Raw genomic sequence first — 27,157 nt, forward strand, 5'->3', positions numbered from 1 at the left:
TGAACACAACACTCACTATTAAAAAGTACCTTTCAAGGAAGCGGCACTGTAGTTCAAGTGGTAGAGCGCTCGCCTTGAGCTGGAGCTCAAGGACAGCGTTTGGCCCAGAGTTTAAGACTCACAACCAACACAACAACAACAAAAAAGTACCTTCTTCTTTTTTTTTTTTTTGGGTCCGGTTGTGGGGCCTGAACTCTGGGCCTGGGTGCTGTCCCTCAACTCTTCAGCTCAAGGCTAGCGCTCTACCACCTGAGCCACAGCGCCACTTCCGGCTTTTTTCTTTTTGCTTATGTGGTGCTGAGGAATCGAACCCAGGGTCTCATGCATGCAAGGCAAGCGCTCTACCACTGAGCCACCTTCCCAGCCCCCAAAAAAGTACCTTTCAAGCTACACTGTAACTGTAGGCCCTTTGTTCCAACAAAAAAAATAGACATAATACATATAACTTATCTTATGGATTAGGATTGAACTTCTCTGTTGAAATAGAGATGGCCCCCTTCAAACCAGGTCCTCATGCTCAAGACAATCTCTAAGGTCCTTGTGGAGCCCCTATGAGCTGTAATTTTCCACAGAAAGGGTGTTCCACCTTATTCTGAAAACTCCTTAACTTTAAACTTTCAGATTTTGTTCACATAAGAAGCTCTATAGATTTACTACATAGTAATAGAATGAGGCTTACCTTCATTTGCCCTAAAGATTCGTGCTTGTGTTATTTCTCATTTCTGACATCAGAACATGTGGCCAATCCAAATTATTACAGTATTTCAGTCTGGCTAGAAAATTTTATTATCTGAGATCACTTTTAGTTTAGAAGGAAAAGCAAACTCTTTCTGTTTTCTGTTTCCCTTGAAACTCCCTAGTTCTTCCCCAAAGTTAACAAAACCAGTACCCTTTCTTTTCCAGCAAACTGGTGGATGGATTATTTGACACTTTTTATGAAGGATTTCTAACCCTTTGAATGAATTTTCTGCTTATATTATTTCTTCTTCTTCATTTACTAATATCCCTCTGTTTCTGGGGTTCTGCTTTGCTTTTGCCCACCCTTCTATACACCTAACCATTTTCAGGGCTCACTGGTCACTACCTGCAGTAGATAAATCAGAATAGGCCTTCAGCCTCTTATGCAGGGTCTTGTCCTATGCCTCCAATATGTAGTGGTATTTCAGCTTTGAGCTCATATTAGTTCCTCAGGTCAATATTTTCAGTACCAGAACTATATTCTCCCCACTATTTCCTGTGCCTGTATCTATTCTACCAACACCAACAATGTTCTCCCAATCACAAAGCTTGAAACTTTAGAATATTAATTGTGTTATATACCCATATATAACATCTTGGATTTCACCTTTTAAATTTCTCTTGGAGCCAGGAGCCAGTGGCTCACACCTGTAATCCTAGCTACTCAGGAGTCTGAGATCTGAGGATCATGGTTTGAAGCCAGTCCAGGCAGAAAAGTCCTCATGAGACTCTTATATTCAATTGAGAAACCACTTAAAAACCAGAAGTGGTGCTATAGCTCAACATGGTAGAGTGCTAGTCTTGGAGGTTCAAGCGTCATAACCAACAGAAAATAAATGAAATATAAATAAATAAATTTCTCTTGGATATTTCCTTACTTACCATTTCATGCCATAGAATTTCAGAGCACAGTGCTCTATTACTACTGTCATTAATCAAACATTTCTTAAATCTGAACCTAGTCCAACTCTTCAGAGAACTTTTAAAAGTTTGTTAGCAATCTAAGAAATCTGTGCTTCATTCTTTGATTTCAGTTATCAGTCTCACACACTCAATCATCAAAATGTCAAATTTAATAATCCAGTATTTCTTATTATATTTCTAATTCTCAACCAAAGACTAACAGATGGGATTTTAGCAATAAATAAAAGGATTATATACCATAACCAAGTGGGGTTTATCCCAGGAATGTAAGGTCAGTTTAACAGCTGAAAATTAATTAATATGCCATGTCAACAGAATAAAAGACACACACACACACACACACACACACACACACACATACACATACACGCTCACAGCATAATCTCAATAGATTCAGAAAAGCCTTTGACAAAACTCAAAACCCCTCCATAATAAAAGCACTCAAACTAGGAATAGAAGGGGTATTATTAAACCTAATAGAGGGCATCTACCCAAGACCTACACCTAGCATCATGTTTAAAGACTGAGTGGTTTCCTCCTAAAATCAGGAATACAAGGATGTCTATTCTCACCATTTGTGCCAGAATATATTAGAGATTCTAAGCATTGCAACTAGGCAAAGAAAGGAAAATAAGACACCTAGATTATCAAGGAAATAAATGGTAGTGATGGTACTGGTACCAAGGATCAGAACCAAAAGGCTCACTATTGCTAGGGTATTGCTCTACTACTTGAGCCCACATCTCTATTTCTTTTGCTTTCATTTTGTTCTTGAAATAAGTTCTTGTTAATTTTAAATAGCTGGACTCAAATGCAAGATCCTTTGCCTTCACCTAACCAGTAGCTGGAATTATAGATGTGGACCACCATGCCTGGAAGAGGCAGACATGCCTGAACTTTTTTATTTCAAAAATTATTTCTGGTGAAAGAGTGACTCAGTATTACAGAGCCTATCTAGCAAGCAGAAGGCCCTCAGTTCAAAACCCCGGTATCACCAAATCAAGCAAACAACAACAACAACAAATGCTCCTAAGCACAGTAATCAAAATAGTGTCATTCTGGAGTAAAAATAGACACACCGGTCAGTAGAATAGAAATAAGTCTTCCATTTATAGTCAGTATTTGACAAAGATCCAAAATAATCAAACAATAGTTTCCTCAACAAATAATGCTGGGACACCTGGAAACCCACAAACAAAAGAATGAAGTTTCTCTCTTGTCTCCCACCATCCATAAAAATAATTTAAAATGGATCAAAGACCTAACCTAAGAGCTAAAACTATAAATTCTTAAAAGAAAGCCTAGATGTAAGTCTTTGTGGTCTTAGATAAGCCAGTGGTTTCTTAGATATCTCGCCAAAAATAACAATAACAAAGTAGAAATTTATTAAAATTAACTTTTTAAGGGTTAGGTCATGGCTGAAGTGGTAGAATGCCTAACAAGCACAAGGCCCTGAGTTCACAACCATAAAAAAAAATCTTGTCGGTGTCAAAGGACACCAACAAGAAATTAAAGGGACAATCACAGAAAGGGATTGTTTGCATCTGATAAAGGACTTGTATCTAGAATGTATAAAGATTTCTTACAACCAAATGATAGAGACAACTCAATCAGAAACGTACTAAGGATTTATGATGAGATAGAAAAACCTAGAAGATATTGTTCTAAGTGAAATAAGCCAGTTGCAGAATTACAAATTCTGCATGATTTCTTGTATGTAGAACTCAGAAAAATACAAAATAGAACAGTGGCTTTCACTTGCTGGTAAGAGGTGCAAGGAATGAAGGTAATCAAAGATATAAACTTTTAGTAGTAAGTGGACATTCTGGTGATCTGATAGTGATTAGAGTTAATTATATTATATTGTACACTTGAACTTTACTAAAAGAGTGGTTCTTAAGTATTCTCACACAAAAGTTAAATATGTGAAGTAATAAATAGGTTATTAGGTTGAGGAAATTATTTCATAAAATATATTTATTAAAACATCAAATTTTACATTTTAGATATATGTCAATCATAATTTTTTAAGTTCTTGAAAAAGGGGAAAGGACCTGGATAGGCATTGTCCAAAGAAAATATACAAATGCCAGTCACAGAGTTACTAGATACAAGGTCAATGTTTTTTAAAAAGCCAATTTCAGCTGGGTGCCAATGGTTCACATCTGCAATTCTGGCTACTCAGGAGGCTGAGGTCTATTAATAACAGTTCAAAGCCAGCCCAGATAGGGAAGTCCATGAGATTCTTTTTTTTTTTTTTTTTTTTAAATTTTATTTTATTTTATTTGAGAACATACTGTACAGAGGGGTTACAATTACATGGGCAGGATAATGCATACATTTCTTACCAAGCATTGCAGCCTCCTCCTTTGTTTACCCTTCACCTCCCTTCCCAGCCTCCCCCCTCCCTCCCAACCAATCATACCCCCCCTCCCCCCCCCCCACCGACATTGTAAAGCTGGTTTTGACATGACATTTTGTACTTCTCATTGTTGCAACAGGTCCACCTGAATCCTTAAACGACTTGTTTGTCCCCATCTCCTCCACATGTTATACTGACATCAAATATAGTGAAAGCGGGGGTTACACTGTGGGGGAGGGACATACAAAGCAACAAAGAAATAATCTTATAAATGCGTTAGAAACACATGCATGAATGAAACAAAAACATTAAAATACATATTTGAGGTTTTGTTTTCCTAGCATCACATTATCTGACTTTTTCCGCTTGACTCATACCTATACTAGATATTGCAAATAAGGGAAACCATGGGACCTATGTTTCTTTGGGCCTGGCTTACTTCACTTAATATAATTTTTTCCAAGCCTTTCCATTTCCTAACAAATGGGGAAATGTCATTCTTTCTGATGGAGGCATAGAATTCCATTGTGTATATATACCACATCTTCTTGATCCATTCATCTACTGAGGGGCATCTGGGTTGGTTCCATGTCTTAGCTATGGTAAATAATGCTGCAATAAACATAGTTGTGCTGGTAGCTTTAGTGTGGCCTTGTTTGTGATCATTTGGGTAAATGCCCAAAAGTGGGATTGCTGGGTCGTTGGGGAGCTCTATGTGGAGTCTTTTGAGGAACCTCCATACTGCTTTCCAAAGTGGTTGAACAAGTTTACATTCCCACCAGTCCATGAGATTCTTATGTCCAGTTAACCACCACAAACCTAGAAGTGGAGGTATGGCTCAAATGGCGGAATACAAGCCTTGAGTGAAAAAGCTAAGAGACAGTGGCCATGTATTGAGTTCAGTAGTGGCGCACGCGCACGCGCGCGCACACACACACACACACACACACACGCACACACACACACAGCCAGCTCATTTTTATATGCTAGCAGTGAACATGCAGAATATGAAATATATTTTTGAATATTATTTGCAGAAGTATCATAAACATTGATCAACTATGCATATCCCCACAAAAGATGTATAATACAGAAAAACATAAAACTATTTTTAAAAATACCCTCAAAACTGAAATAAAATGTTGGATCTACCAGACTCATTAATTATAAATCTCAATGTTTTTAAGACTCCAATACCTCAGTTTGATTATTAAAGTCCCAGAGATATAGTGTGAAATTTGAGAAGCTACTCCTAAAATTTATATTAAAAATGCAAAACTTCAAAGATGATCAGATAAATCTCAAACAACAGCAGACTTAGGGAACATATGCCAGCAGATCAGTAAACAAGACAGACTGTTGTCAGCACAGGGGTAGATAAAAGCCCATAGTGATGAGATGCAAACTCCCGAGGTGTGCCACCAAATGTTAGTAGCCACCAGGTGCACATGAAAATTAAAACCAAATGAAAATTGAATCAAAACTTTAGTGCCTCAGCTATACCAGCCACACTTCAGATGCTCAAGGGCCATGTTAGCTAGTGTCAACATCAGGCAGCAAGCTGCTGAACATTTCCATGTTACAGAAAGTTCTATGGGACAGTAGTGATCGTAAGACTGACTTACTGGGGAAATAGGCATTTGGCACAGGTATCACCACAGATAAAGGGACCGACTTTACAATCAATTGTGTTTGGTCAATTAAAGCCCTATTATAAAATAAATCACTTTATGGACAAAGCTCAATTCCAGGCAGATTTTAAATATAAATGTAAGGGAGAGGGTGTAATTTTTATCAACAGAATACTATCTAGGGATGAAAATGAAGTTCTAGAAATAGGCCAGTCCCAACAATGTAGATGAGTCCCATAAGCATTGTGTGTTCAAAAGGAGCCAGTCAGAATAAATACTACACAAAGATCAAAAGTATCTCTGCTGTTCAAAATTGGGATAGCAGATACTTTGAGAGAGAAGGGAATACCTTTGGGCCATGCTCAGGGTCCTGAAGTCCTAGCAATTTTCTGCTTCTTGATTGGGCTTTTGTTTATAGGAAACAATCACTGTTTATCAAGGTGAATACTTGTGATATGTGCATTTTTTTCATGGCTGATATTTTAAGTAGTTTTAAAGCATCCCCTGGTTCTTGTTGTTTGAATGTTTTTAAAATATTAAGCTTCTGTCTAAAAACTCTAGATACCAGTTTTTAAGTCTGAAAATATTAGGTATAAGATCTGAATAAATGGAGACAGTAACAATAGGAGGGTCAATTAGTATATAGTATTACTGAATAGTTAGGAGGAAAATATATATGCATACATAATAACAACGTTCTAAATACAACAGCCAATGACAAGGCAAGTTGCAGAGTATGCACATGTGTTGCAGAACACAACACACATACGTTCCTTCTAAAAGTATAAAGCAGTACTACATATACTCCTTTTCACATACACATGCTCCTGCATTTTCAAATAGCTAAGGGTACGCGACATGACAGTGGCGGCTGCTGGTGAGTAGATACAAGGATTGAATCAAGAGGGCAAAAAAGGAGACTTTGTTGTCCAATTTATTTTGTTAAAATCAATGTAAATATGGAAAAATAGAACCCCTGTTTATTGTAGATGATGTCTTACAAGGTGTTAAGTTATATTATTCCCTGTTATTTTCTAAAATTCTTTAAAAAAATTGAAGTTGAGATAATAGTATCTTTCATTGTTTAGTCTTAAACTTATTTATTGTTTGGGTGTTTTATGATCCTGTTTGTTTTAAGGAAAAGATATATACATAAACATAAGTAAGGCTGAGATAGCTGCTTCCTTCTTTGGCTTATGTTCACAAAACATGTTTGTTTTATTTCACATTCTTTGGTATGAAAGCATGGCCTTTATACAAACTTGTAAGGAGTAAGATACAAGGGTTCACAGTTTTACCACCATCTGTGTTTTAAGAGCTTGCTTCCTATGATAGACATCCCTACTTACCTTGTTGGAGCCAAAATATCCACAAGCAAAGAAGCAAGAGGTCAAAAGGTTTTCCTCTTGGTGTGTGATATTTAAGGCTGAAACTGCTGATGTTTATTAGATTGGTCTCCACATGTCTCCTCAGGATTGCTTTCCAAGACTGACAACCAGTCTCTTTTTCACCCCAACTGTGCTTTCTGCATGGAGCAAGCACTGAAATCCTGCTTTGGCAAACACATTAGCACCTCAGCATCTTTTTCTGAGACAGTCTGTTTCTCAAGGTGGTCTTGAACTTCTGAGGCTCAAGCAAATCAAATCACCTGCCTTAGCCTTCCTAGCAGCTGGGACTACAGGTACATACTTCTATGCCCAGCTTCTCAGTCTCCTATAAAAGGAACATCTTGGCTTAGGTTTGCCACGGTGCAAGAGTCTGTACCTATACAGAGGTACCACACACTATGGACATTTGTTATTGGGTTGATATTTCAGCAATCCTTTTAAGTACTCTCCGATGACTGCCAAGACTATCTTTGAAAAGTTAACAGAGAAAATTTAACTTAAAACAGAATAAACATTATTAAGTAGAAATTGAGGCTTTTAAATAGGCACAGGTAAGCATGAGGTAGAGGAGCTTCCATATTTGCATTCATATAGAGGAGAGCTCTACTGTGTCAAATGTATTCCTAAGGTGGGCAACGAAGGGAGTTTCCCAAAGAAGGAACATGGATCTAAATTTGGAGCCAGTGTATGTCTCATCTGCACTGTGAACTCTGATGGAGACCCTTAGCTGTTGGTAGAAGCAATAAGTTTTTCCAAGTCAAGAGTCAATTATCGTCCATTGATAGTAATTATCAATTATCAATCTAAATCTCTCCAAATGAGTTTATCAACAACAAAGCAAGATTTTTGTGTCAATGTTTCTGGCCCTTGCCTCTTGATGGGTAGGTACCATACTCAAGAGCGGGTAGGTATTAGTAAATATTCCCCTAACAATTTAATGACCATTAGTATTAAAACCTCAAACTGATAAATTAATATAATCCATGTTTCCAATCAATAAATTATATGCATAATTTATTCTTTTGGCCGAAGATTTGGCACAAATGGAAGAACACATACTTAGAAAGCATAAGGCCCTGAGTTCAAACCCCAGTACACATGAGCAATTTAAAATTTATCCTTATACCCACAGTTATTCTGTCTCAACAGTCAACTAAGTGTTCACTTACCCTTAGATTTCCTAAGTGTAGTTTAAAATAAGCATATGCACTTTTTTTCATAGCATGTTTAAACTCTACAGCTTGAGATAGAGCATTAAAATAAACATTTTAGGGACTGGAGGCACAGTCTGAGTGGTAGAGTACCTGCCTCAAAAGTGCTGAGGCCTAGCATTATACTTAATGGCAAAAAGCTAAAGCCAGGGCTGGGAAGATGGCTCAGTGGTAGAGCGCTTGCCTTGCATGCCTGAGGCCCTGGGTTCGATTCCTCAGCACCACATAAGCAAAATGAAAAAAGCCGGAAGTGGTGCTGTGGCTCAAGTGGTAGAGCGCTAGCCTTGAGCTGAAGAGCTGAGGGACAGCGTCCAGGCCCAGAGTTCAGGCCCCACAACTGGACCCAAAAAAAAAAAAAAAAAAAAAAAAGCTAAAGCCATTTCCTCTAAACTCAGGAACAAGACAAGGATGTCCACTCTCTCTACTCCTCTTCAATTTAGTATTAGAATGCCTAGCTACAGCAAACATAAAGGGGATCCAAATAGGGAAAGATGAAGTAAAACTCCCTCTTTGCAGATGACATGATGTTGTATTTAAAGCACCCCCATGGACTCCACTCCCAAGTTACTTGAGCTGGTCCAAAATTTTGGCAAAGTAGCAGGGAATATCAAAAATCAATGGCTTTCCTGTATGCCAATAGTGAGAAGAATGCAGCTGAAATCAGGAAAGCAACTCCTTTTGTAATAGCCCCACAAAAAATAAAATACCTAGGAGTTAACTAAAGAAGTGAAAAATCTCTAAGATGAAAACTTTAGAAACTTGAAAGAGGAAATCAAAGCAAAACTAAGGAAATAGAAAAACCTCCCACGCTCCTGATTTGGAGGATTAACATCATGAAAATGGCAATACTTCCCAAGGCTATCTACAAATTCAATGTGATACCCATCAATATCCCAACCTCATTCTTCAATGAAATAGAAGAAGCAACCCAAAAATTCATATGGAACAATAAAAGACCCCAAATAGCAAAAACAATCCTTAGCAGAAAGAACAGTGCTGGAGGAATATCAATACCAAATTTCAAACTCTACTACAAAGCCATAGTAATCAAAACAACGTGGTACTGCCACAAGAACAGACCTCAGGACCAATGGAATAGAACTGAAGACCCAGAAATGAACTCACAGACCTATACCCACCTAATCTTTGATAAGGGAGCCAAAAAAATAGAATGGAAGAAAGACAGCCTTTTCAGTAAATGGTGCTGGCAAAATTGTTTAAACACCTGTAGAAAACTAAAGCTAAATCCTTATATATCACCCAGAATCAATTCCAAATGGATCAAAGACCTCAGAGTCAAAGCAGACACCATGAAAACATTACAGGAAGGAATAGAAGAAACCCTAGGGCTCCCTGGCACAGGCTGAAATTTTCTTAATAAAGACCTAGAACCACAACAAATCAAAGAAAGGCTGGACAAATGGGATTGCATGAAACTGCAGTGCTTCTGCATAGCAAAGGACATAGCTAATAAGAAAGCCCAGTAGCCATACAATGGACAAGGGTCTCATATCTAAAATATACCTGGAACTCAAAATATTAAATCCTCCAAAAATATCCTCAAAGAAACAACTGCCCCATTAACAACCAGGATGAAGACTTAAAGAAAGACTTCTCTAAAGAAGAAATAAGAATGGCCAATAGACATATAAAGAAATGTTTAACTTGTCTGACCATAAAAGAAATGCACATCAAAACAAGATTGAGATTCCATCTCACCCCAGTTAGAATGGCTATAATCAAGAAATCTAATAACAGCAGATGCTGGAGGGGATGTGGCCAAAAGGGAATCCTACTGCCTGGTTGGTTGCGAATGTAAACTTGTTCAACCACTCTGGAAAGCAGTATGGAGATTCCTCAAAAGACTCCACATAGTGCTCCCCTATGATCCAGCAATCCCACTTCTGGGCATTTACCCAAATGATCACAAAGAGGGCCATACTAAAGCTACCAGCACAACTATGTTTATCTCAGTGTTATTCACCATAGCTAAGATATGGAACCAACCCAGATGCCCCTCAGTAGATGAATGAATCAAGAAATTGTGAGATATATATATATATATATATATATATATATATGTATATATATATATATATATATATATGAATTCTATGCTTCCATCAGAAAGAATGACACCACCCCATTTTTTAGGGAATGGAAAGACTTGGAAAAAATTATATTAAGTGAAGTAAGCCAGACCCAAAGAAATATAGGTCCCATGATTTCCCTCATTTGCAATAACTAGTATACGTCTAGAATAATTTTAGCAGATGAGCAGAAAAGGCTCAAAAGCTATGTACATATGAACCCCAAGATAGGGACACAAGAGGCCTTTCCTTGTTTTTGTTGTTATTTTAAATGTACTATGTAATTTTTTTTGTTTCCTTTATATGTTCTTCCCCCTATGGTATATTCCTTGCTGTCGCTGTACTTGATTTTGATACCCAGAATCTTGTATATACATTTGTCTAATATGGGGAGGGGAAGGGGACTAACAAAATGCTGAAACAAGGACACAGGATGACCCATTGCAAAGATGATACCCACAAGACAGTATATTGGAATTCAACTTTACAACTTGGGTAGGGCAGGGGGAGGGGGGGAAGGTTGGGGAGGGAAGGGATAGTGGGAGAACAAGGGAAGGGGTAACAATGCTTGACAAGATATGTACCCATTGCCTCATTCATGTAACTGTAACTCCTCTGTACAGCATCTTTACAATAAATTTTTAAAAAGTGGTAAGGGCCTGATTTCAATCCCCAATACCTCAAAAAATAAAATAAAATGAGCATTTTATAATTTTTATACTTTTACATAGTTATAACTAGACACAGAACACATTTAATGTATACATTTAAGAAGGAAAAAATCACCTACCCTCACAGAAACCACAACGATTGTCACTGCTGTAACAGAACACTGTTCTGCGTATAGCCATCTGTACATTGGCAGAACACAGCAATTTTAGGGATGAATTAGTATTCTAATCTCTTTGGGATTTTCTTTATATTTGTGGTGGTTTATGACTGACATTTCATGTAACTATAGCTTTCTGCTTATATTTAATAAAAGATTCATTTCTGTGGCAGCACACATTTGCATGCCAATGTTGAATAGAAGCTACTGTTCTGCAAGAATGATATAAAATGCTGATTTATAATGGCACAGTCCAATAATAGCAATCTAACTCTTGCAAACTTTTTCTTCCCAGGTCCTGGCAACAGCCTGGCTCCAGCCAAGGACAACTCTTCTCTTCTGGAGTATTCAGCCTTTAACTCATCTGTCCATGCTGCAATTAGACACAGAAACTGGAAACTCCTCACAGGCTCCCCAGGTAGAAGACTTAGCTTAGCCAGCATTACTTCCTGCAGTAGATGGGGAAGGGCTGAGTCCTCTGGGTGCTATCTCTAGTCTGCACTCTTGGAACTTTATCCTCTTGACCACTTTTTAAATGGAAAGGGAAGACCTTAACCTTCTTTTTCTAACCATTCCTGCCTCATACCTGGTTCCACAAGGCTCTTAAGCTTCATCCTCCTATCATATTGCTCAGACACCTGAAGTGGTAACTAGCCCTGCAAGCATGTTATGATTTATGACCAGATGTGTGTCAATAGAAGACAACTCTATTCAGGGATTTCTTATCCTACCCTTAAGACAGCCTGTTCCTGATGATACTGTTTCCATTATTGTCATGGCCCAAGTAGGCTTTCCCACCAGAACATCAAGGAAAGGCTCTACCAAAATGACTGCCTTTGGAAAAATATATTTCTAGGGCATTTGAATAAGGAAGTAATGAGAAATTATTTCACCAGTGGTCTTGATCCCAAAATAATCGGGAGGGGCAAACTAACTACTATAGTAAAGTGAAAAGAAAAAATGTCACTCAAATACTTTGTGAGAAAATGCTGGTTTCAAGTATGTATTGCTGTCAAGTACAGCACATCTAGCTAACCAAGAATGCCTGGGTGATAAACTTTCAACTGGAGAAGGAGGCTACTTCTCTGATTATATTATCTCAGAAAGATCTCTCTCTCTCTCTCTCTCTCTCTCTCTCTCTCTCTCCTCTCCGTTTCTCTCCCTCCTCCTGTCTCTCCCTCTTCCTCTCCCTAAAGCTTTAGCAAGGATTTATTTTTGTAAACCACGGTTAAATAAGGAGAAATGGAGGAGAAACATTTACTGTTCCCATTAAGAAATGGGAATTTAGAGACTAAAAATGACTATTCTTATCTGTAGTTTTTATATTTTTGAGCTGGGTAATAACAATGATTTTGCAAGTCTTGATCTTTCTCTGATGGGTTTGGGTTCAGGACTTGGTATCCGATATCCCCTTCTATATCTCCTAATCTTGTAAATTGAAAAAGAGGTGTAGTGAGAGCAGAGCTGGTCTGCTTTTTTTTCGGTTTACTTCCTCATATTAATTTCAAGTCTGGCCCTGCAAAAGGACATCTTTTCAAAACTTTTGTCAATAGCAGGTATGATGATTAAGGCTGCATATAATTTAGCATTGCTTCGTATGGAGTATTCTTGGCATTTACAGCATAACAATTTTTCATCATTTGAAGTGATGCAAGACATTTTACACCAGGAGTCTATGCCTACTAAATATTAGCATATGGTCACCCCATTCCTTGTGACAATTGAAAATATTCCCTCAGACACAATATGTACACACATATTCTAGATGTCCCTGGTTGTAAACCAGTAAGACATGTCTTTTGTTGTTGGTGGTGGTGGTTGTGGAGCCTGAACTCCGGGCCTGGGTGCTGTTCCTCAGCTCTTCAACTCAAAACTAGCACTCTACCACTTGAGCCACAGTGCCACTTCCAGCTTTTTCTGCTTATGTGGTGCTGAGGAATCGAATGCAGGGCCTCAAGCATGTAACTCTCCCACTGAGCCACCTTCCCAGCCCTAAGACATGCTTTTTAAAGCACTGGAAGCCAGAGTCTGGGACAAGTCTAGAGATGGCACCAAGAATCACATCCTTTTTTACGTGTCTACATCCACGAGCCTGCACAGCTTTGTCCCTAGACACTCCCTGAAATTAGAACCTGCTCTAATGCTTGTCTTCCACAATAAACACCTCTGGGTTTTTTTTGTTTTTTGTTTTTTTGTTTTAACCAGGCTGTGGTTCCTGGTTCCCCCCACCATCTCAATCTAATAATTTTGAGATAGCTTCATTGGATCCACCAAACAAGACCCTCTGGCTTTTTGATATTGATCGGGACCCAGAAGAAAGACACGACCTGTCCAGAGAAAATCCCCACATCGTTAAGAAGCTCCTTTCTCGCCTGCAGTACTACCAGCAACACTCAGTGCCTGCATACTTCCCTCCGCAGGACCTCCGCTGTGATCCCAAGGACACGGGTGTGTGGGGCCCTTGGATGTAGCTGAGGTTAGATTTGGGGGAAGTTGTAAAGCTCCACTTAGGCCTTGACTCTTGTTGCTTCTCATCTCCTTTATTCTCCTCCCTGGATTCACCTGGTCCTTTTTAAGCTCCCAAATCATACCAAGAAGTCTGACCTCAACTTCTAGTGTATTTCAGAAGCCAATAAAATCTGGAAGGCTCTACTGTTGGCTGAAGTTTGTGTCTGGGGGGCTAGGGCAGCCGGGTTCATTGCTGCTTCATAAGCTGCGGGACAGCTGGGAACTTGACATAGAAAGTTCCCATTGAGTCCTGGAAGCTGGAACAGCTGGCTCTTTTTGCCTCACAGGTTACACTTTAGATTTCCCACTACCATTAACCAGTTTTATTGGAATGACTCACATTTATTGTAACAAATGGAGCAGACAGTTGTTCATGGCTCTGTTGGCCAGGGGCTCTTCCTATCTGTGAGAGATCATGTTCAGGCATTTCAAGTTAATGACCCCTCATCTCCCCCTGCACATCATGGCATTGTAAGGCCCATTTCATTAAGGTCAACATGGAAATGTGTCTACACCTTGGTTTTGGTGTCTACAATAAAGAAATGTTTTTATCCTACACTTCCCCAGCCATTTCGCATTCGATTTAGACTTCCTGTCATCTGCAGTTCTCCAGTGACTAATTCCTGCCATACCTTTTGAGTCCAATGTCCTGGCCTTAGAAGGCTACTTTCCTGTCCATTGTGAGTACCCTGAGCTATGGAATACCTCTCAGAGCTATCCAGAAAAGGTGGTTGAGTCATTTTGTGGTCCCTGGGGAACAGCAAGAGGATGAGTGGGAGGTAAGTGAGTCTGTTAAATCTGTTCAGGGAGATTCCTTCAAAGTTGCTTGGAGTTCGCCAACAGTTTTGGCTGTATTGCCTATTACTTTATGAGCTGCATTGCTGTTTCTGAGCAGGAAAGGAACAGTTTGTCCAGAAATGATGGAAGCGACTATTTGAAGGAGGACATGGCCAGTGTCTGGTAAAGTAGAGGAAAGCCACTCACATTTCTCTTATTCTCTGTCTTGTTGCTTATATTGGGATTCTGGGCTTGAGAAAAGAGGATGTACAGTTTGACCTGCAACCCTTTCTCAGGCTCATTGACATTCTGCTAATGGGAATTGGTTCAGATTAGCTGCAAAGAGTGACAAACTAAGTAGAGGTACAAACCTCCACTTTTCATTAGTACCACTGCTTCATTCATAGCTCATCACCAAGGCCTGTGACAGTACCTGTGACATAGAGTACACACAAAACAGTATTCCAAATAAACGAATGAGCAACTAAATGAGAAAATCTCGGGCTGGGATGTAGCTCAGTGGCAAAGCGCTTGCCTAGCAAGTGCAACGTCCTGGGTTCGATCCCCAGTACCAAAAAAAAAAAAAAAGAGAAAATCTCATATTATGAAAGATGCTAGTTCAATGGGCTGAATGGAAGGGAAATATAACTTTCTCCATTACTATTCTGTTCTCAAGCTTCCCTGTGAGAGCATAATCTACATACTGTGCCATTTCTATTCTTTGTTAGATATTAGACATTAAAACCACAAAATAATATTATATAGATCCTTTTTGTATAGCCATCTTTCCATTCAATGGCAATATTTCCTGGTATTATATTAAAATAAGACTCTTGCAAGAAAATAGTACTAGAACTAATGACATCCTTTACTTAACCTTTACTCAACTTTTGGGCCGGCAAATAGCTAGCCAAAATGTCACCTCTCACTCTCAAACCTGTGTCAGAGAGTATGAACCACTGAACTTAAATATTCCCTCTGCAGCCTCCTCATTCCAGGCCTATAGTGCCATTAGTATTCTAAGACTTGAGGCCACACTACACTCACACACACTCCCTGTCATACTCCCAACAGCTGTCCCCAACTCCAGATCCATGTTGTTGCATGTATTGAGGATGTTCTGCATTGAATGGATTATTAAAAGAGTTTAAAAGCCATTATCTGAATAAGCTTATTAGATTTTTTTCCTTTAAAGCAAAGATTCATATAGTCGTTAGGAGTATTAATGTTACTTCTTTCTAAATTGGTTTCGCTTTAAAGGTTGTTTTTTACAAATTGTAAAGCAGTTTTTTATCACTCCATGATTGTTCCCTATTTGAGGAACAAAATCAAATCATAGTCATAGCTATAGGGCTACTACTTGTAACAGTAACAGAGTTCTGGACCATAACTATGGGCTACTACTTGTAACAGTGACAGAGTTCTGAATCCACGTAGTGACAGTGGCTGCAGAGCATTGTGAATGCACTTAACACCACGAAACTGTACACTTAGAAACAGTGAAAATAGTCAAGTTAATGTTATGAAGGTTTTTATCACAGATATTTTAAATTTACATGTTTTATGGTATGTGAATTATAACTAGTAAAATTGTTATGTAAGTAAATAGAGCAAAAGTATTGGTCAGAACAGTTGACCAGACATTGTCCTAAATACCACTACAGCTGAGTTAATGGCACACTCCTGTGGTTCCAGCTACTCAAGTGGCCAAGGTAGAAGAGTCTCAGTAAATCTAGTACAAGCAAAAGTGCATGATCCTATCTGAAAAAAAAAAAAAACAAAAGGACTGGGGGATGTGGTTCAAGTGGTGGTAGAGTATTTTTCTGGCAAGTATGAAGTCCTGAGTACATCTCTAGTATAGCTGGGGGCAAGTAGGGGATGCTGTAAACCATGGTATTGAATAGGTAGGAACAAAAACAAAATAAGAAAGTGTATAATTTTCTATTTCTGTGTAACAAATTGGCTCCCCAAATTTAGCAGCTTAAAAAACACTGTTTCATACATTCTGTGAGGGGAAGGATATATGGCTTTTCATGAGATATGGTCCAGCACTTGCACAGAGCTATAAGTATCTGAAGGTGTGGGTGGACTTGGAGGCCCCATCTGAGATTACTCACTTGCCAGGCTCTTGGCCAATAACCTCAGTTCCTTGCATGTGGTCATCACCAGAGACTGCTTCAACGGTCTCACAAAAGTCAGATGAGTTCCACCAGAGCAAGTAATCTGGAGAGAGAGGTAGCAAGGAACAGCTACAGGACCTTTTATCACCTAGTCTTTTGTTGCACACTTATCACTCCCATCTCTTCACTGTTCATTACAAATGTCACTAAATTCAGCCCATATTCAAGGGGAGGAGTCTCCAACTTTGTGAAGAGATGGTTACAGTTATACGCATATTTACAGACATATTTCAGTACAATGATCACAGCCTCCTGGTAGAAGAAATCATCTAAGCAAGTCCATATGCACTTATCACATTTTATTTGAAGATAGGTAGTAGAAAAAGGAACCGATTTTGCTACTTAAAGGTAAAATGACCACAGATCTCTTAACCTCTGTGTTCAGTTTTCCCCTTGTAAAGGGATGGGAAGATTTAGATAATCCCTAAAGTCCCATAACCCTATTTCCATAGTAATGCCTGTCATGGTAGATATTCTTTAAATGCTGGTTGGTTGACTGTACAATGACTGAACTTCAAGGACATGAAATAATATTGTACCAAAAATAGTCTGAGGTAATATGCAATTTTTAAAACATTCAGTTTGGATCTTTACCATCCTTCAAATACCCACATTTTGAGGACTTCTTTCCCAGTTCACAGTGTTGTTGGGAGGCAGTGGAACCTTTAGCATATAGGGCCTAATAGAAAGAAATTAATCATTGGGAGTGAGCCCTCAAGGGTTAATTGAAACCCTGGCTCTCCCCATTTTTACTTCCTAGCCAACATGAGGTGAGGATTTTTTTTTTTTCAGTCATGGGGCTTGAACTCTGGGCCTCAGCTCTTCAGCTCAAGGCAAGCACTCTACCACTTGAGCCACAGTGCCACTTCTGGTATTCTGGTGGTTAATTGGAGATAAGAGTCTCATAGACTTTTGCTGCCCAGGCTGGCTTTGAACTGTGATCCTCAGCCTCCTGAATAGCTAGGATTACAAGCGTGAGCCACTAGCACCTGGTGAGGTGAGGAATTTTTCTGACTGGTTACCACAGGACCAAAAGCAATGGGACAACCAACTATGGACTGAAGATTTCTGAACTAGAAGCCAAGTAAAGCTTTTGTTTGTTTGTTTGTTTTCCCAGTCCTGAGATCCCAGGATCTCCTGTATGTTGGTCAGTTGCTTTACTGCTGAACTGTGCCCCCAGCTCAAACCTTTTGTTTTTATACATTGATTTCCTCAAGTATTTGTTACAGTAACAGGAAGCTGACTAACCCATATTATAATAAAAGTTACTAATTTTTTGAGTGCCTACTGTATTCCAAGCATTGTTCTGTGTGCTTTAAATTATTTAATATTTAGGATTATCTTGTCTATTACAAATTAAGTATAAGCAGAATTAATGCATGGAAAAATGGATTTAATCTTGTGAGATTTTTTGTTTCTGTGTTTTTGTGACAGCCTCACTGTGTACCCCCGGCCAGCCTTGACCTTCCTGCCTCAGCTGCTTGAGTGCTGAGATTACAGAAATTATCTCACCAGGTCTGGCTCTCCATTTAACCTTAATAATAAAAGGCTTGCTTGGTTTTCACCTCTTCCATTGTTCTCAATTTCTAATCCTTGTCCATAAAGTTACTTAAATGAAGAAAATAAAAAGAATTATTTTGTGTCTTTTCCAGGGAATATCAGAAAAATAACTCCTCTCCATCAAAAGACAAATGGACAAACAAAATATTTTGTAATGGAATATTTTTCAGTCACTAAAGGGAATGGAGTTCTAATATATTCCACAATACATATTAACTTTGGAAATACTATTCGAAGCAAAAGAAGACAAATACTATATGATTGCATATATATGAAATGTTAAAACTAGGCAAATTCATATAAACATAGTAAATTAGAGGTTGTCAGGGTCTGGGGGGAGCAGTTGAGGGTAGAATAGGAAATTGTTGTCAATAAGTATAGTGGTTTGGGAACATTTTTAAAGTTTTGGAATTGGATAATTGTGATGATTACAGTGTTGTGAATATACTCAAGTAACTGAATTGATTACGGTAGCAAATGCTCTGTTCTCTGTGTATCCTTTGTTACAATATAAACACAAATTTTGGGGGTATCCATTTATTAGAGTCTGGCTAGAAATACATCAATCCACTCACTCATAAGGCATGGAAGACTTGAGTGATGTCAGTGCTAAATGTCAGTGCTTTCTATATAAACACGTTTAGCATTTCCCTCCCAGGATGAACACACCTCATCTCTTGTTTGTGGCCCTGAGCATCCTCTTAAATCCTCCACAATCTGCCTGCACTTTGTGTTTCAAGGTCTTAACACACCCTAGCATGGGGCAGCTCATCATTCTCTCTCCTCTGCTTGACTACTTATTCATTTCCAAACCTTAAGATTCCCCACCCATGGGAAGGTTTTTCTAACCCTGATGAACTGGGATGGGTGTGCCTGACCTGCAGGTCTCAGAGTAGATATCATCCTGTTTCATGTTTCATGTCTAAATAGAATATCTGCTTCATAGTCCAGAATTTGGCACTAACACTAATAAAATAGTGTTCAGTTTGTTGATTCTGTAGGACCTACTCATGTTCTGATTTGGGGATCAGATTTCAGAGTCTGGTCCTTGCCACGAACCCTTATTTCCTACTGGGTTTCTTCAGCCTGTGGTGGCTCCATGCAGCTGCCTGCTCCTGGGAAGTCTAAATCTGGAACCTTGGCTATCTGTGAAGGCCCTTGTCTCTCAGCTGGAAGACTTCAGCACCTTCATCAAAGCAGGTGAACCATTACACTCTCCAGACTCCCTAGGCTAGTTTTGTTTACCCTGGGATCTCCTCCAAGATAACAACTCATGGTTTCAAACACTTTTTATGGCCTCCAGATTTGGGCAATCTCATATTTTCTTCTTGCATCTTCCCCAGTTACCACCCCCCATTCATTTGTTCATGCTTTATAACAAATGCTTTTCAATGTATGACTTAAAAGTGGTTTCATAGCTTATGCCTAGTGCTGATATGTCTTAGAAATACCAGGGACTAGCTCTAAAGGATAGGTAGCTTGTTAGTCATAGATAGTCATAGATAATCTATCTACAGAGGCTTTTCTCTTTCCAAGGGATGAGTAGGAGTGGTGGCTTATGTGCATTAGGTACAATGGAGATAAACTAGTTTTTAAGAAAAGTAAAGTTGAAACACAATAGACATACAAGTTTAGTCACCTACATGCAGGCTAGAACAGCATACATCTTGGCCAAAAATTTAAAAATTACATGACATTAATGTGCCTAAGATGTATATGAACTTACATTAGTTGAGCACCTGCTATATATGCTAATGTCTGGTAAAGTGGATATAAAAGATAAAACATGATCCTTGTTCATAAGGAGCTCATGGTCTTTAAGGAGAATGATGATTGTTATGTGCAGTAGGAGGCATGTATAGGGGCAATAGAACCATTTTGATGACACCCATGTACTCCAATCTGGCACTGCTACTATGACTTGGAACTGGAACATGAGAAACTTGTTTCAAAAAAATTCTATGTTCTAGAAAAAATATTCAGGCCTAGGTAATCTTCTTTGGTCATCAAGATTGGAGATTCTGATAGTTCACTCTTAGCTGTCGTTATAAAACAAGGAAATAACCTATATAATACCCTCTTCCTCCTAGATTGACTATTGCTACATAAATTATCAAAAAATTACATCTAGAAGACAGATAGATATAGGAATAGATCACAGGACATACTTTTTGGGTTTGGGTAGGATCCCAAGGACAATAAGAGTGCCCATGCTGGAAGCCACAATTATTTATAGCTTAATCTCTAAGAAATGGCATTCTTGCTATGGTTTGTATATGAATAAATGTAAGCCAAGTGCTAGTGTTCCATGCCTATAATCCTGGCTACTAAGGAGACATCTAGAAAACATAGTTCAAAGCCAGCCCAGCCAGTAATGGGGCTTGTAACTCCGGGTCTGGAGACTGTCCCTTAGCTTTTTTGCTCAAGGCTAGCATTCTACCACTTGAGCTTCAGCTGAAACCTCTCAAACCCTGAGCCAAAATGATCTTTCCTTCTATAAATCGTTTTTCTTGGGTATTCATTAGAGCAAACATTAGCTGACTAACCCACACCCGTTATTTCTGTCCTGTTTGCTAGCAGTCTTTAAATCTAGACTCTACTCACAGGATGGGATTCTTTGAGGATGCAGACACAAGAACCCTATGGACCATTTCTGACACTGACTACAGTGCTCTTCCACTCTAGTCCCATTTGCCTCCCTATATCTCATTGCTTTTCTTCAGAATTCAGGATGGCATTATGAAATGGATTGGGCTGGTCATTGCTTCCCTCTTTTCTTTATGTCACTGGGAGTGGGCCATGACCTTAAATCATGGTAGGTCATAAGGTGGAATTTACTGCTTGAACCATAAGGACTCACCAGCATGAGCAGATTCTCCTACAGTGTACAAACAGTGTTAAAGTACTGACAAAAGATCACTTCCTGAAGTGTTGGCTAAAGGATGCTCTTCTCCAAAATAGGATGTGAATGAAGCCTTGGCTTATACCTTAATGCTGCAGACTAGTACAACTCAAGAAAATGATAGCCCAACATATGGCACCTGGCGTGCTGGATATGTTGAACAAAAGGAAAAGGTCTCTGAAGTTTGATTTCTCTTCCTTCCCCACCCTCTTTTCCTCTAAGATGGGCCATAGACACTAGCACTCTTTTTCCATAAGATGAATCATTTAGGACTGACTTTATCCCCAAACCATCTATAAGCCTAGAAATTGGTTACTAGTCATAAGACCCTTAATCCAGAATTATGTCCTGCTCCTACATGGGAGGTAAGAAGGCTGGCCACACAGAGACTAGGGAGAATCTGAACAAACTGACCTTTTGCTTAGTTTATCCATTAGATAAAATCCTCTGTCCAATCACATTTCTACACAGCTATTCAGTCTTCATCAGTTGTAACCATAAAAAGACACCATTTTCCCTTAGTCCTTGGATCTTCATTTCTATATCAAATGGTGTATCAAGACTTTTTAAAAAATGTTTTACCCTTGTTAATTTGTCTTTTATTGTAGGAATGTTGGCTAGCAGAGGCTCCCGGTTATTCCAATATTCAGTATCTAAGCCTCTAAATTATAATCTTGCTCAGGAAAGCAAAAGTTATTATAATGTTTGCTAATGACCTTGATATACCTCTTCTATAAATATTTCTCTATGCAAATTAAACTCTATCCTAATTCCTCACTACCCAGCTCATCCTCCCTGATGATTTTCCAATGTTGTAAATATGCAAATATAGGATGCAAATCAAAGACACTTTTGAAATGGGCAGTGAAGTTGGGGAGCTGCTTCCTAGGTAAACCCATTAACAAAGATGTGGCAAAATTAGAGCAGTCAACAGGGAAGGAGAGAAAATTGACAAAGACAAGGCATGAAAAACTCTTTAAAAGAAGGTGATTTGAATATCAAAGGTGGAAGAAAGGCCCTCAGGAAACTGATGAAATTCTTGAATGTTTTTGCAAAAATGTTTTTCTTTATCTTCTTGTTTTTGAATGTGAAATGTAGGAAGACATACTGTGCATCATATAATATTATCAAACAGCTAATGCCAGAAACACTGTTTTCTTTAGACTGCATAATCACACTTCCTTTTTATAAAATAGATAAAATATATTTTGATGATTTTTAACTTTATTTGAAGATGAAGTTCCAATCAGACTCCCTTTTGTCCTACTATTTACTATGACATTTTAGATGAACACGGGTGGGAAAGAATGTAAACCTTAAAGACAGATCTAAGGAAGAAGTATTTTAGGTAGTAGTAAAAGCTAACAGGATACGAACTAAAACTCATCCTGTTGTCTTAAGTGTTGGCTAGAGCTTCAAAGCTGAATGACAAACCTAAATTCTAAAGAGAGGTGCTCAAGGAATACCATTGACTTTCTGGAGATGAAGGTACAGGAGAGAGATAAAAAGTTCTTTGAAGGAAATGTGTAAGATGGGCAAGCAAACTTGGCTTTTTACCTGCTTCTTCATGGGGAAGGGATCTCTTCACCAAATACTCAGAGAGAATTGCACATTTGGGGATTCTTGCAAGAAGAGGAGAGAACCAGCCACATGCCTCATAGGCAGAAACCTGCTGAGTGATGAGACATTTCAGCTTCCACAATGGTGCTACTAGAACAAATGTCTTGGGGGAGCTTGCCCCATTTCTCCTGGAATAACACCAAGACTGGCATCTTGCTCTCTGGGCTCTGAAGGCAGCAGGCTAAAGGGAGCCACATGGCAGGATAAGAGGGCAGAGGGCAATGGGGAACTAAATTAGTTTCCACTCTTAAGACTCAAAAATCAAAATTACTGTTAGCATAGGCAGCTAGGTAGACATGGGCAGGAATGAGAAAATACCTCTGGCTACAAGATCCATTCTAATACATTGAGATGGCCCACAAACTGCAAATGATGGCCTCTGGCCCTTTTCTCTAATTCCTCCCCACCTGCTCAGCCCCAGAAGGTCCTAAGGAGGGCTGTGCAAAGTTGGGCAATGGAGGAGAGAGTGCTTTCAGAAGGTGACATGAGAAGGAAAGAACATGTGCTGCTAAAGGGCAGAATGATCAAGACAAGGAGAAGAAACTAAATCCAGATGTGGGATTCAAGTTTGGGTACATGAGATGTTCTGACATCTGAAAGGGATCAAGGTCTTGGCATCAACCTGAAGAGATTAACAAACATCAGGAAAGAAAAATTAAGCAGAGCTTCAAATGGTGGAAGAAGAACAAGTTCACCTTGCTCAATGACCTAGAGACTTTGGACTTTGAGGAAGAGTAATATTCTGCAATGTAATGAGAGAATTTTCCCAGTTCCTCTACTTAGTTTTGGAGTTTCATTCCCAAGACAGCTCCTGCTCACAAACAATACACTTGGTAGTGGGAAAACTAGAAAGGGAGTGAATGATTATAACACAGCACCTCAGGGCATGGAAACAACAAAGAGGAAGGTTACCAATCCACAAAAGGCCTCCAAGGAAGAGACATCTTGGATACACACTTAAGGAGAAGCAAGCACTGATTGGGCAAAGAGCAAAAAGGAGGTGGATGGGAAAAATATCATTGCCAGGGAATGAGGAGGTGGGGAAAAATTTGGGAATTAGGGATCAAACAAGTAGTCTGGGCCTAGTGACCAGGGGCCTGTCTATATGCTAGAGATTGTGTTTGGTGCCATCACTCAGACACAGTGTTTAGAGCTTTCAGGGAGGATCAGATCTCCCAGGACAAGGGAATATAGAGAAGAAAGAAGCTGTGGATGTAAGCTGGTCAGATTGGGATGCATCTGAGAATGCCTACTTCCAGGATCTTAGCATGGAAATTGTGTTCTAACACTGGGGGGAGAAAATAAGTTCACCAAGAATACAGCCAGGTAAAGGAAATCCTTAAGGGAAGGTGTGGGAGGGCTTTAACTCTTGGCCTCGGTGTGGAGCACCATCCTTGCTTGGTGTGCTAGATTTAGGTAATGGAACTACAGGGATTCTCTGGTCTACTGGGGATATAGATCTGGGACTTTGATCCAACAGACTGAGCAAAAACCCATGCCATGTCCTTATAAATCCAGAGCACAGAGCAAAGGGGATAGAGCAGTGTTTAGTGGAGGTCCAGAAAGGTTCAAGTACATTGCCTTCCTGGTAGGTGAATAGCAAACATGTTTTATGGTTTTCAAATATTTATATAAACATTGTATTTAATCCTCACAACACAGCAAACTGCTGAGTCCAAATCTGGGTCACCTTCTAAGTTCTGTATCTTCTTGACTAACCTGATATCTTTGCCTCTCATAGAACCACACAAAGAGTGCTCCCTCAAAATAATACTTCCCCCAAATTAAGCTAAGCCAACTCACAAGCTTCTCTTACAGCTTTCTGTGGTTGGAATGTTTGTTTTCCTCCAAAATTCAGGTTAAAACTAAACCATAATGCAGAGTATTAAGTGAGACTATAGGAATTGGTTAGAACACTGCCCTCATGAAGGGATTAGTGTCTTATAAAAGCACTGGAGAACCACATGCTCGAGGTTCCTGACCATAATTCTAGCTACTTAGGAGGCTGAGATCTGAGGATCATGATTTGAAGTCAGTCTGTACAGGAAAGTTAGTGAGACTTATTTTCAGTTAGCCACCAGAAAGCTGGAAGTGGAGTTGTGGTTCAAGTAGATAGAGTACTAATCTTGAGCAAAAGAGCTTAGGGACTATACCCAGACCCTGAGTTCAAGTCCCAAGACTGGCACAAATAAAATAAGGGACTAGAAGGAACTGGGCTAGGCCCTTTCTGCCCTTGTTCCATATGAGAACACAACATTTGTCTCTTCCAGAGGACAAATTGTCAAGTTATCACCTTGAAAGCACAGATATGGCCTTCACCAAACAATTAACCTGACTATCTTTGATCTTGGACTTCCAGCATCTAGAACTATAAAAAATAAGTTTCTATTCTTTATAAGTTTCCAAGACCCAATTATTTTGTTATAGCAGTAAGACTAAAACATGGCTCCTGCCATTGAGGGAATCCAAACAACAACTGGTTCTTTCCTAGCTTATGTCTGTGACTCCAGCTTGCTGCCATCTATCAGCAACCAGCTCTAGCTTGGCTGGCCAGTGTTTAGTTACTAATTCTTTTTCAGACTTGACTGTAAAAAGGATCCTGAGCCAATCTAGATCTATATTAGATAGGTGGTACCATCTCTTTGAAAGGTTAAAGTACCATTTGTTGCTTGTTTATCTCAGCTAGCGGAGCAACACGTGGTGGTAATCCAAACACCTGGTTGTATACCTTTATAAGCCCTGCAAATCCTTAGCTCGGGGCTCTCTTCCTAGGCTCCACTGTGTTGGAGTGTAGGATGAGGCCCAAGGTGCAGCCCTGCAGCCTGTCTAAATAAAACCTTGCTTTGCATTTCGGAATGTCTGACTCTCAGTGGTCCCCTTGGTGGGGTCCTGCAACGTGGGCACAACATATTAGTGGGGGCTCATCCGGGATCCCCCCATAGACCCCCGAGACCTCAGACTCCGAAGGTAAAACAGCACTGTCAAATTTGTCTTGTCCTGTCGTTGGTCTCTTTGTCTGTTTTACTTTCATTTTCCTTTGTGAGGACGGCCACTCCAATTCGTATTGTGTAAAGGGTTGTTGAAGTGGACACACTTGCACGACAACCCTGGAGGAACTGGGAGATGTCCCAGATCCTCTTGTGAGGGGGTGGTCCTTGGAACCCCGCCATGAGAATTGTGGGGCATGGGTCGGTTCAGTGTTGGGCAGGAACTGACCAAGAGGGCCTCCTAACCGAGGCCCAACTCGCCCACTGTGGGCCCGCTCCTTCTGCTTCCCCGTTACAGGAGTCAGATGACCAATTCGGGAGATTGCCACTTTGTAAGCTTTTTTTTTTTAACTGTCAGTCCTGCATATGTTTTGTTTGTACTGTTTATTGGTTTTTGGACTGTATGACTGATGGTACTGGAAACCATGGGCACCACTCCATCTAGCCCCCTAGATTTACAAAAAGAAACTAAGAAAGAGGAAAAGAAATTGTACCCCCCCCCCCTCGGTTTTTCAGGGAGATAACTTGGAAGAAGAAATGTTTCCTCCCCCATACTCCCCTTCCCAGGTTCCTTTTGCAGAGCCTGAGGATGATCAAGAGGAGGAGGGAGCTATAGAAACAGCAGCTGAACCCTCGGCACCTGCCCTTAAAATTTCTGAGGGACCAGTCACTCGAGGACGCCGTGGGATCAACCCCCCCTTCTAATGCAGCTGTTTTTCCCTTACGTGCCTTAGGTCCTGTGGATGTGGATGGTCAGCAGCAATTCCAATATTGGGCATTGTCTACCGGTGATCTATACAATTGACGCACCCAAAATGCCCCCTTTTTTGAGAAATCCCAGGATTTAATTCATTTGCTTGAAACTATTCTCTTTACTCATCAGCCCACTTGGGGTGATTGTAGTCAGTTTTTACAGGTCCTTTTAACCACCGAAGAGAGAGACCGTATCTGAGAGGCGGCCCAGAAACATATCCCTGGCCCCATAGGAGCACTGTCACGGATCCTGCCCTGATCGCTGCCTATTTTCCTGAGATCTGACCAACATGGGACTACAATATGGTTGAAGGTAGGGAGCATCTCCTCGTCTATCGCCAGGCTCTGTTGGCAGGTCTCAAGGCAGCAGCTTGCCGACCTGCTAATATAGCCAAAGTTTATGATGTTAGACAGGAAGGAAGTGAAAGTCCAGCAGCATATCTTGAGCGGCGCATGGAAGCTTTTAGTCAATATACCCCATATGATCTTGAGACCCAGGAGTTGGCTCAGATGATTGTTTGCCTATATAAATCAAGCTGCACCAGACAGAAAGCGAAAGTTGCAGGCTCTAGACAAAGTTGGTGAAAAGTCTATTAGGGATCAAATAGCTGTGGCAGAAAAGGTTTACAATAAGAGAGAGACAGAGGAGCAAAGACAGGAAAGGAAGGACAGAGAATGTGAAATTGAGTGTGAAAAG

At 39.8% G+C, this 27,157-nt stretch overlaps 1 protein-coding gene across 1 annotated transcript in view; it reads left to right on the forward strand.

Moving 5' to 3' along the window:
* Positions 1 to 14,237, forward strand: part of Arsb (arylsulfatase B) — a 172,247-nt gene extending 158,010 nt beyond the window's left edge. The window contains exons 7-8 of the mRNA XM_042690838.1: positions 11,469 to 11,591; positions 13,379 to 14,237. Coding sequence (XP_042546772.1) covers positions 11,469 to 11,591; positions 13,379 to 13,644 — 389 coding nt within the window. The 3' untranslated portion in view covers positions 13,645 to 14,237. The remainder of the gene's footprint in view (positions 1 to 11,468; positions 11,592 to 13,378) is intronic.
* Positions 14,238 to 27,157: the final 12,920 nt, after the last annotated feature.

This window comes from Dipodomys spectabilis, unplaced genomic scaffold (assembly GCF_019054845.1).
Source record: "Dipodomys spectabilis isolate Male_0828 unplaced genomic scaffold, ASM1905484v1 ptg000140l, whole genome shotgun sequence".
NCBI lineage: Eukaryota > Metazoa > Chordata > Mammalia > Rodentia > Heteromyidae > Dipodomys > Dipodomys spectabilis.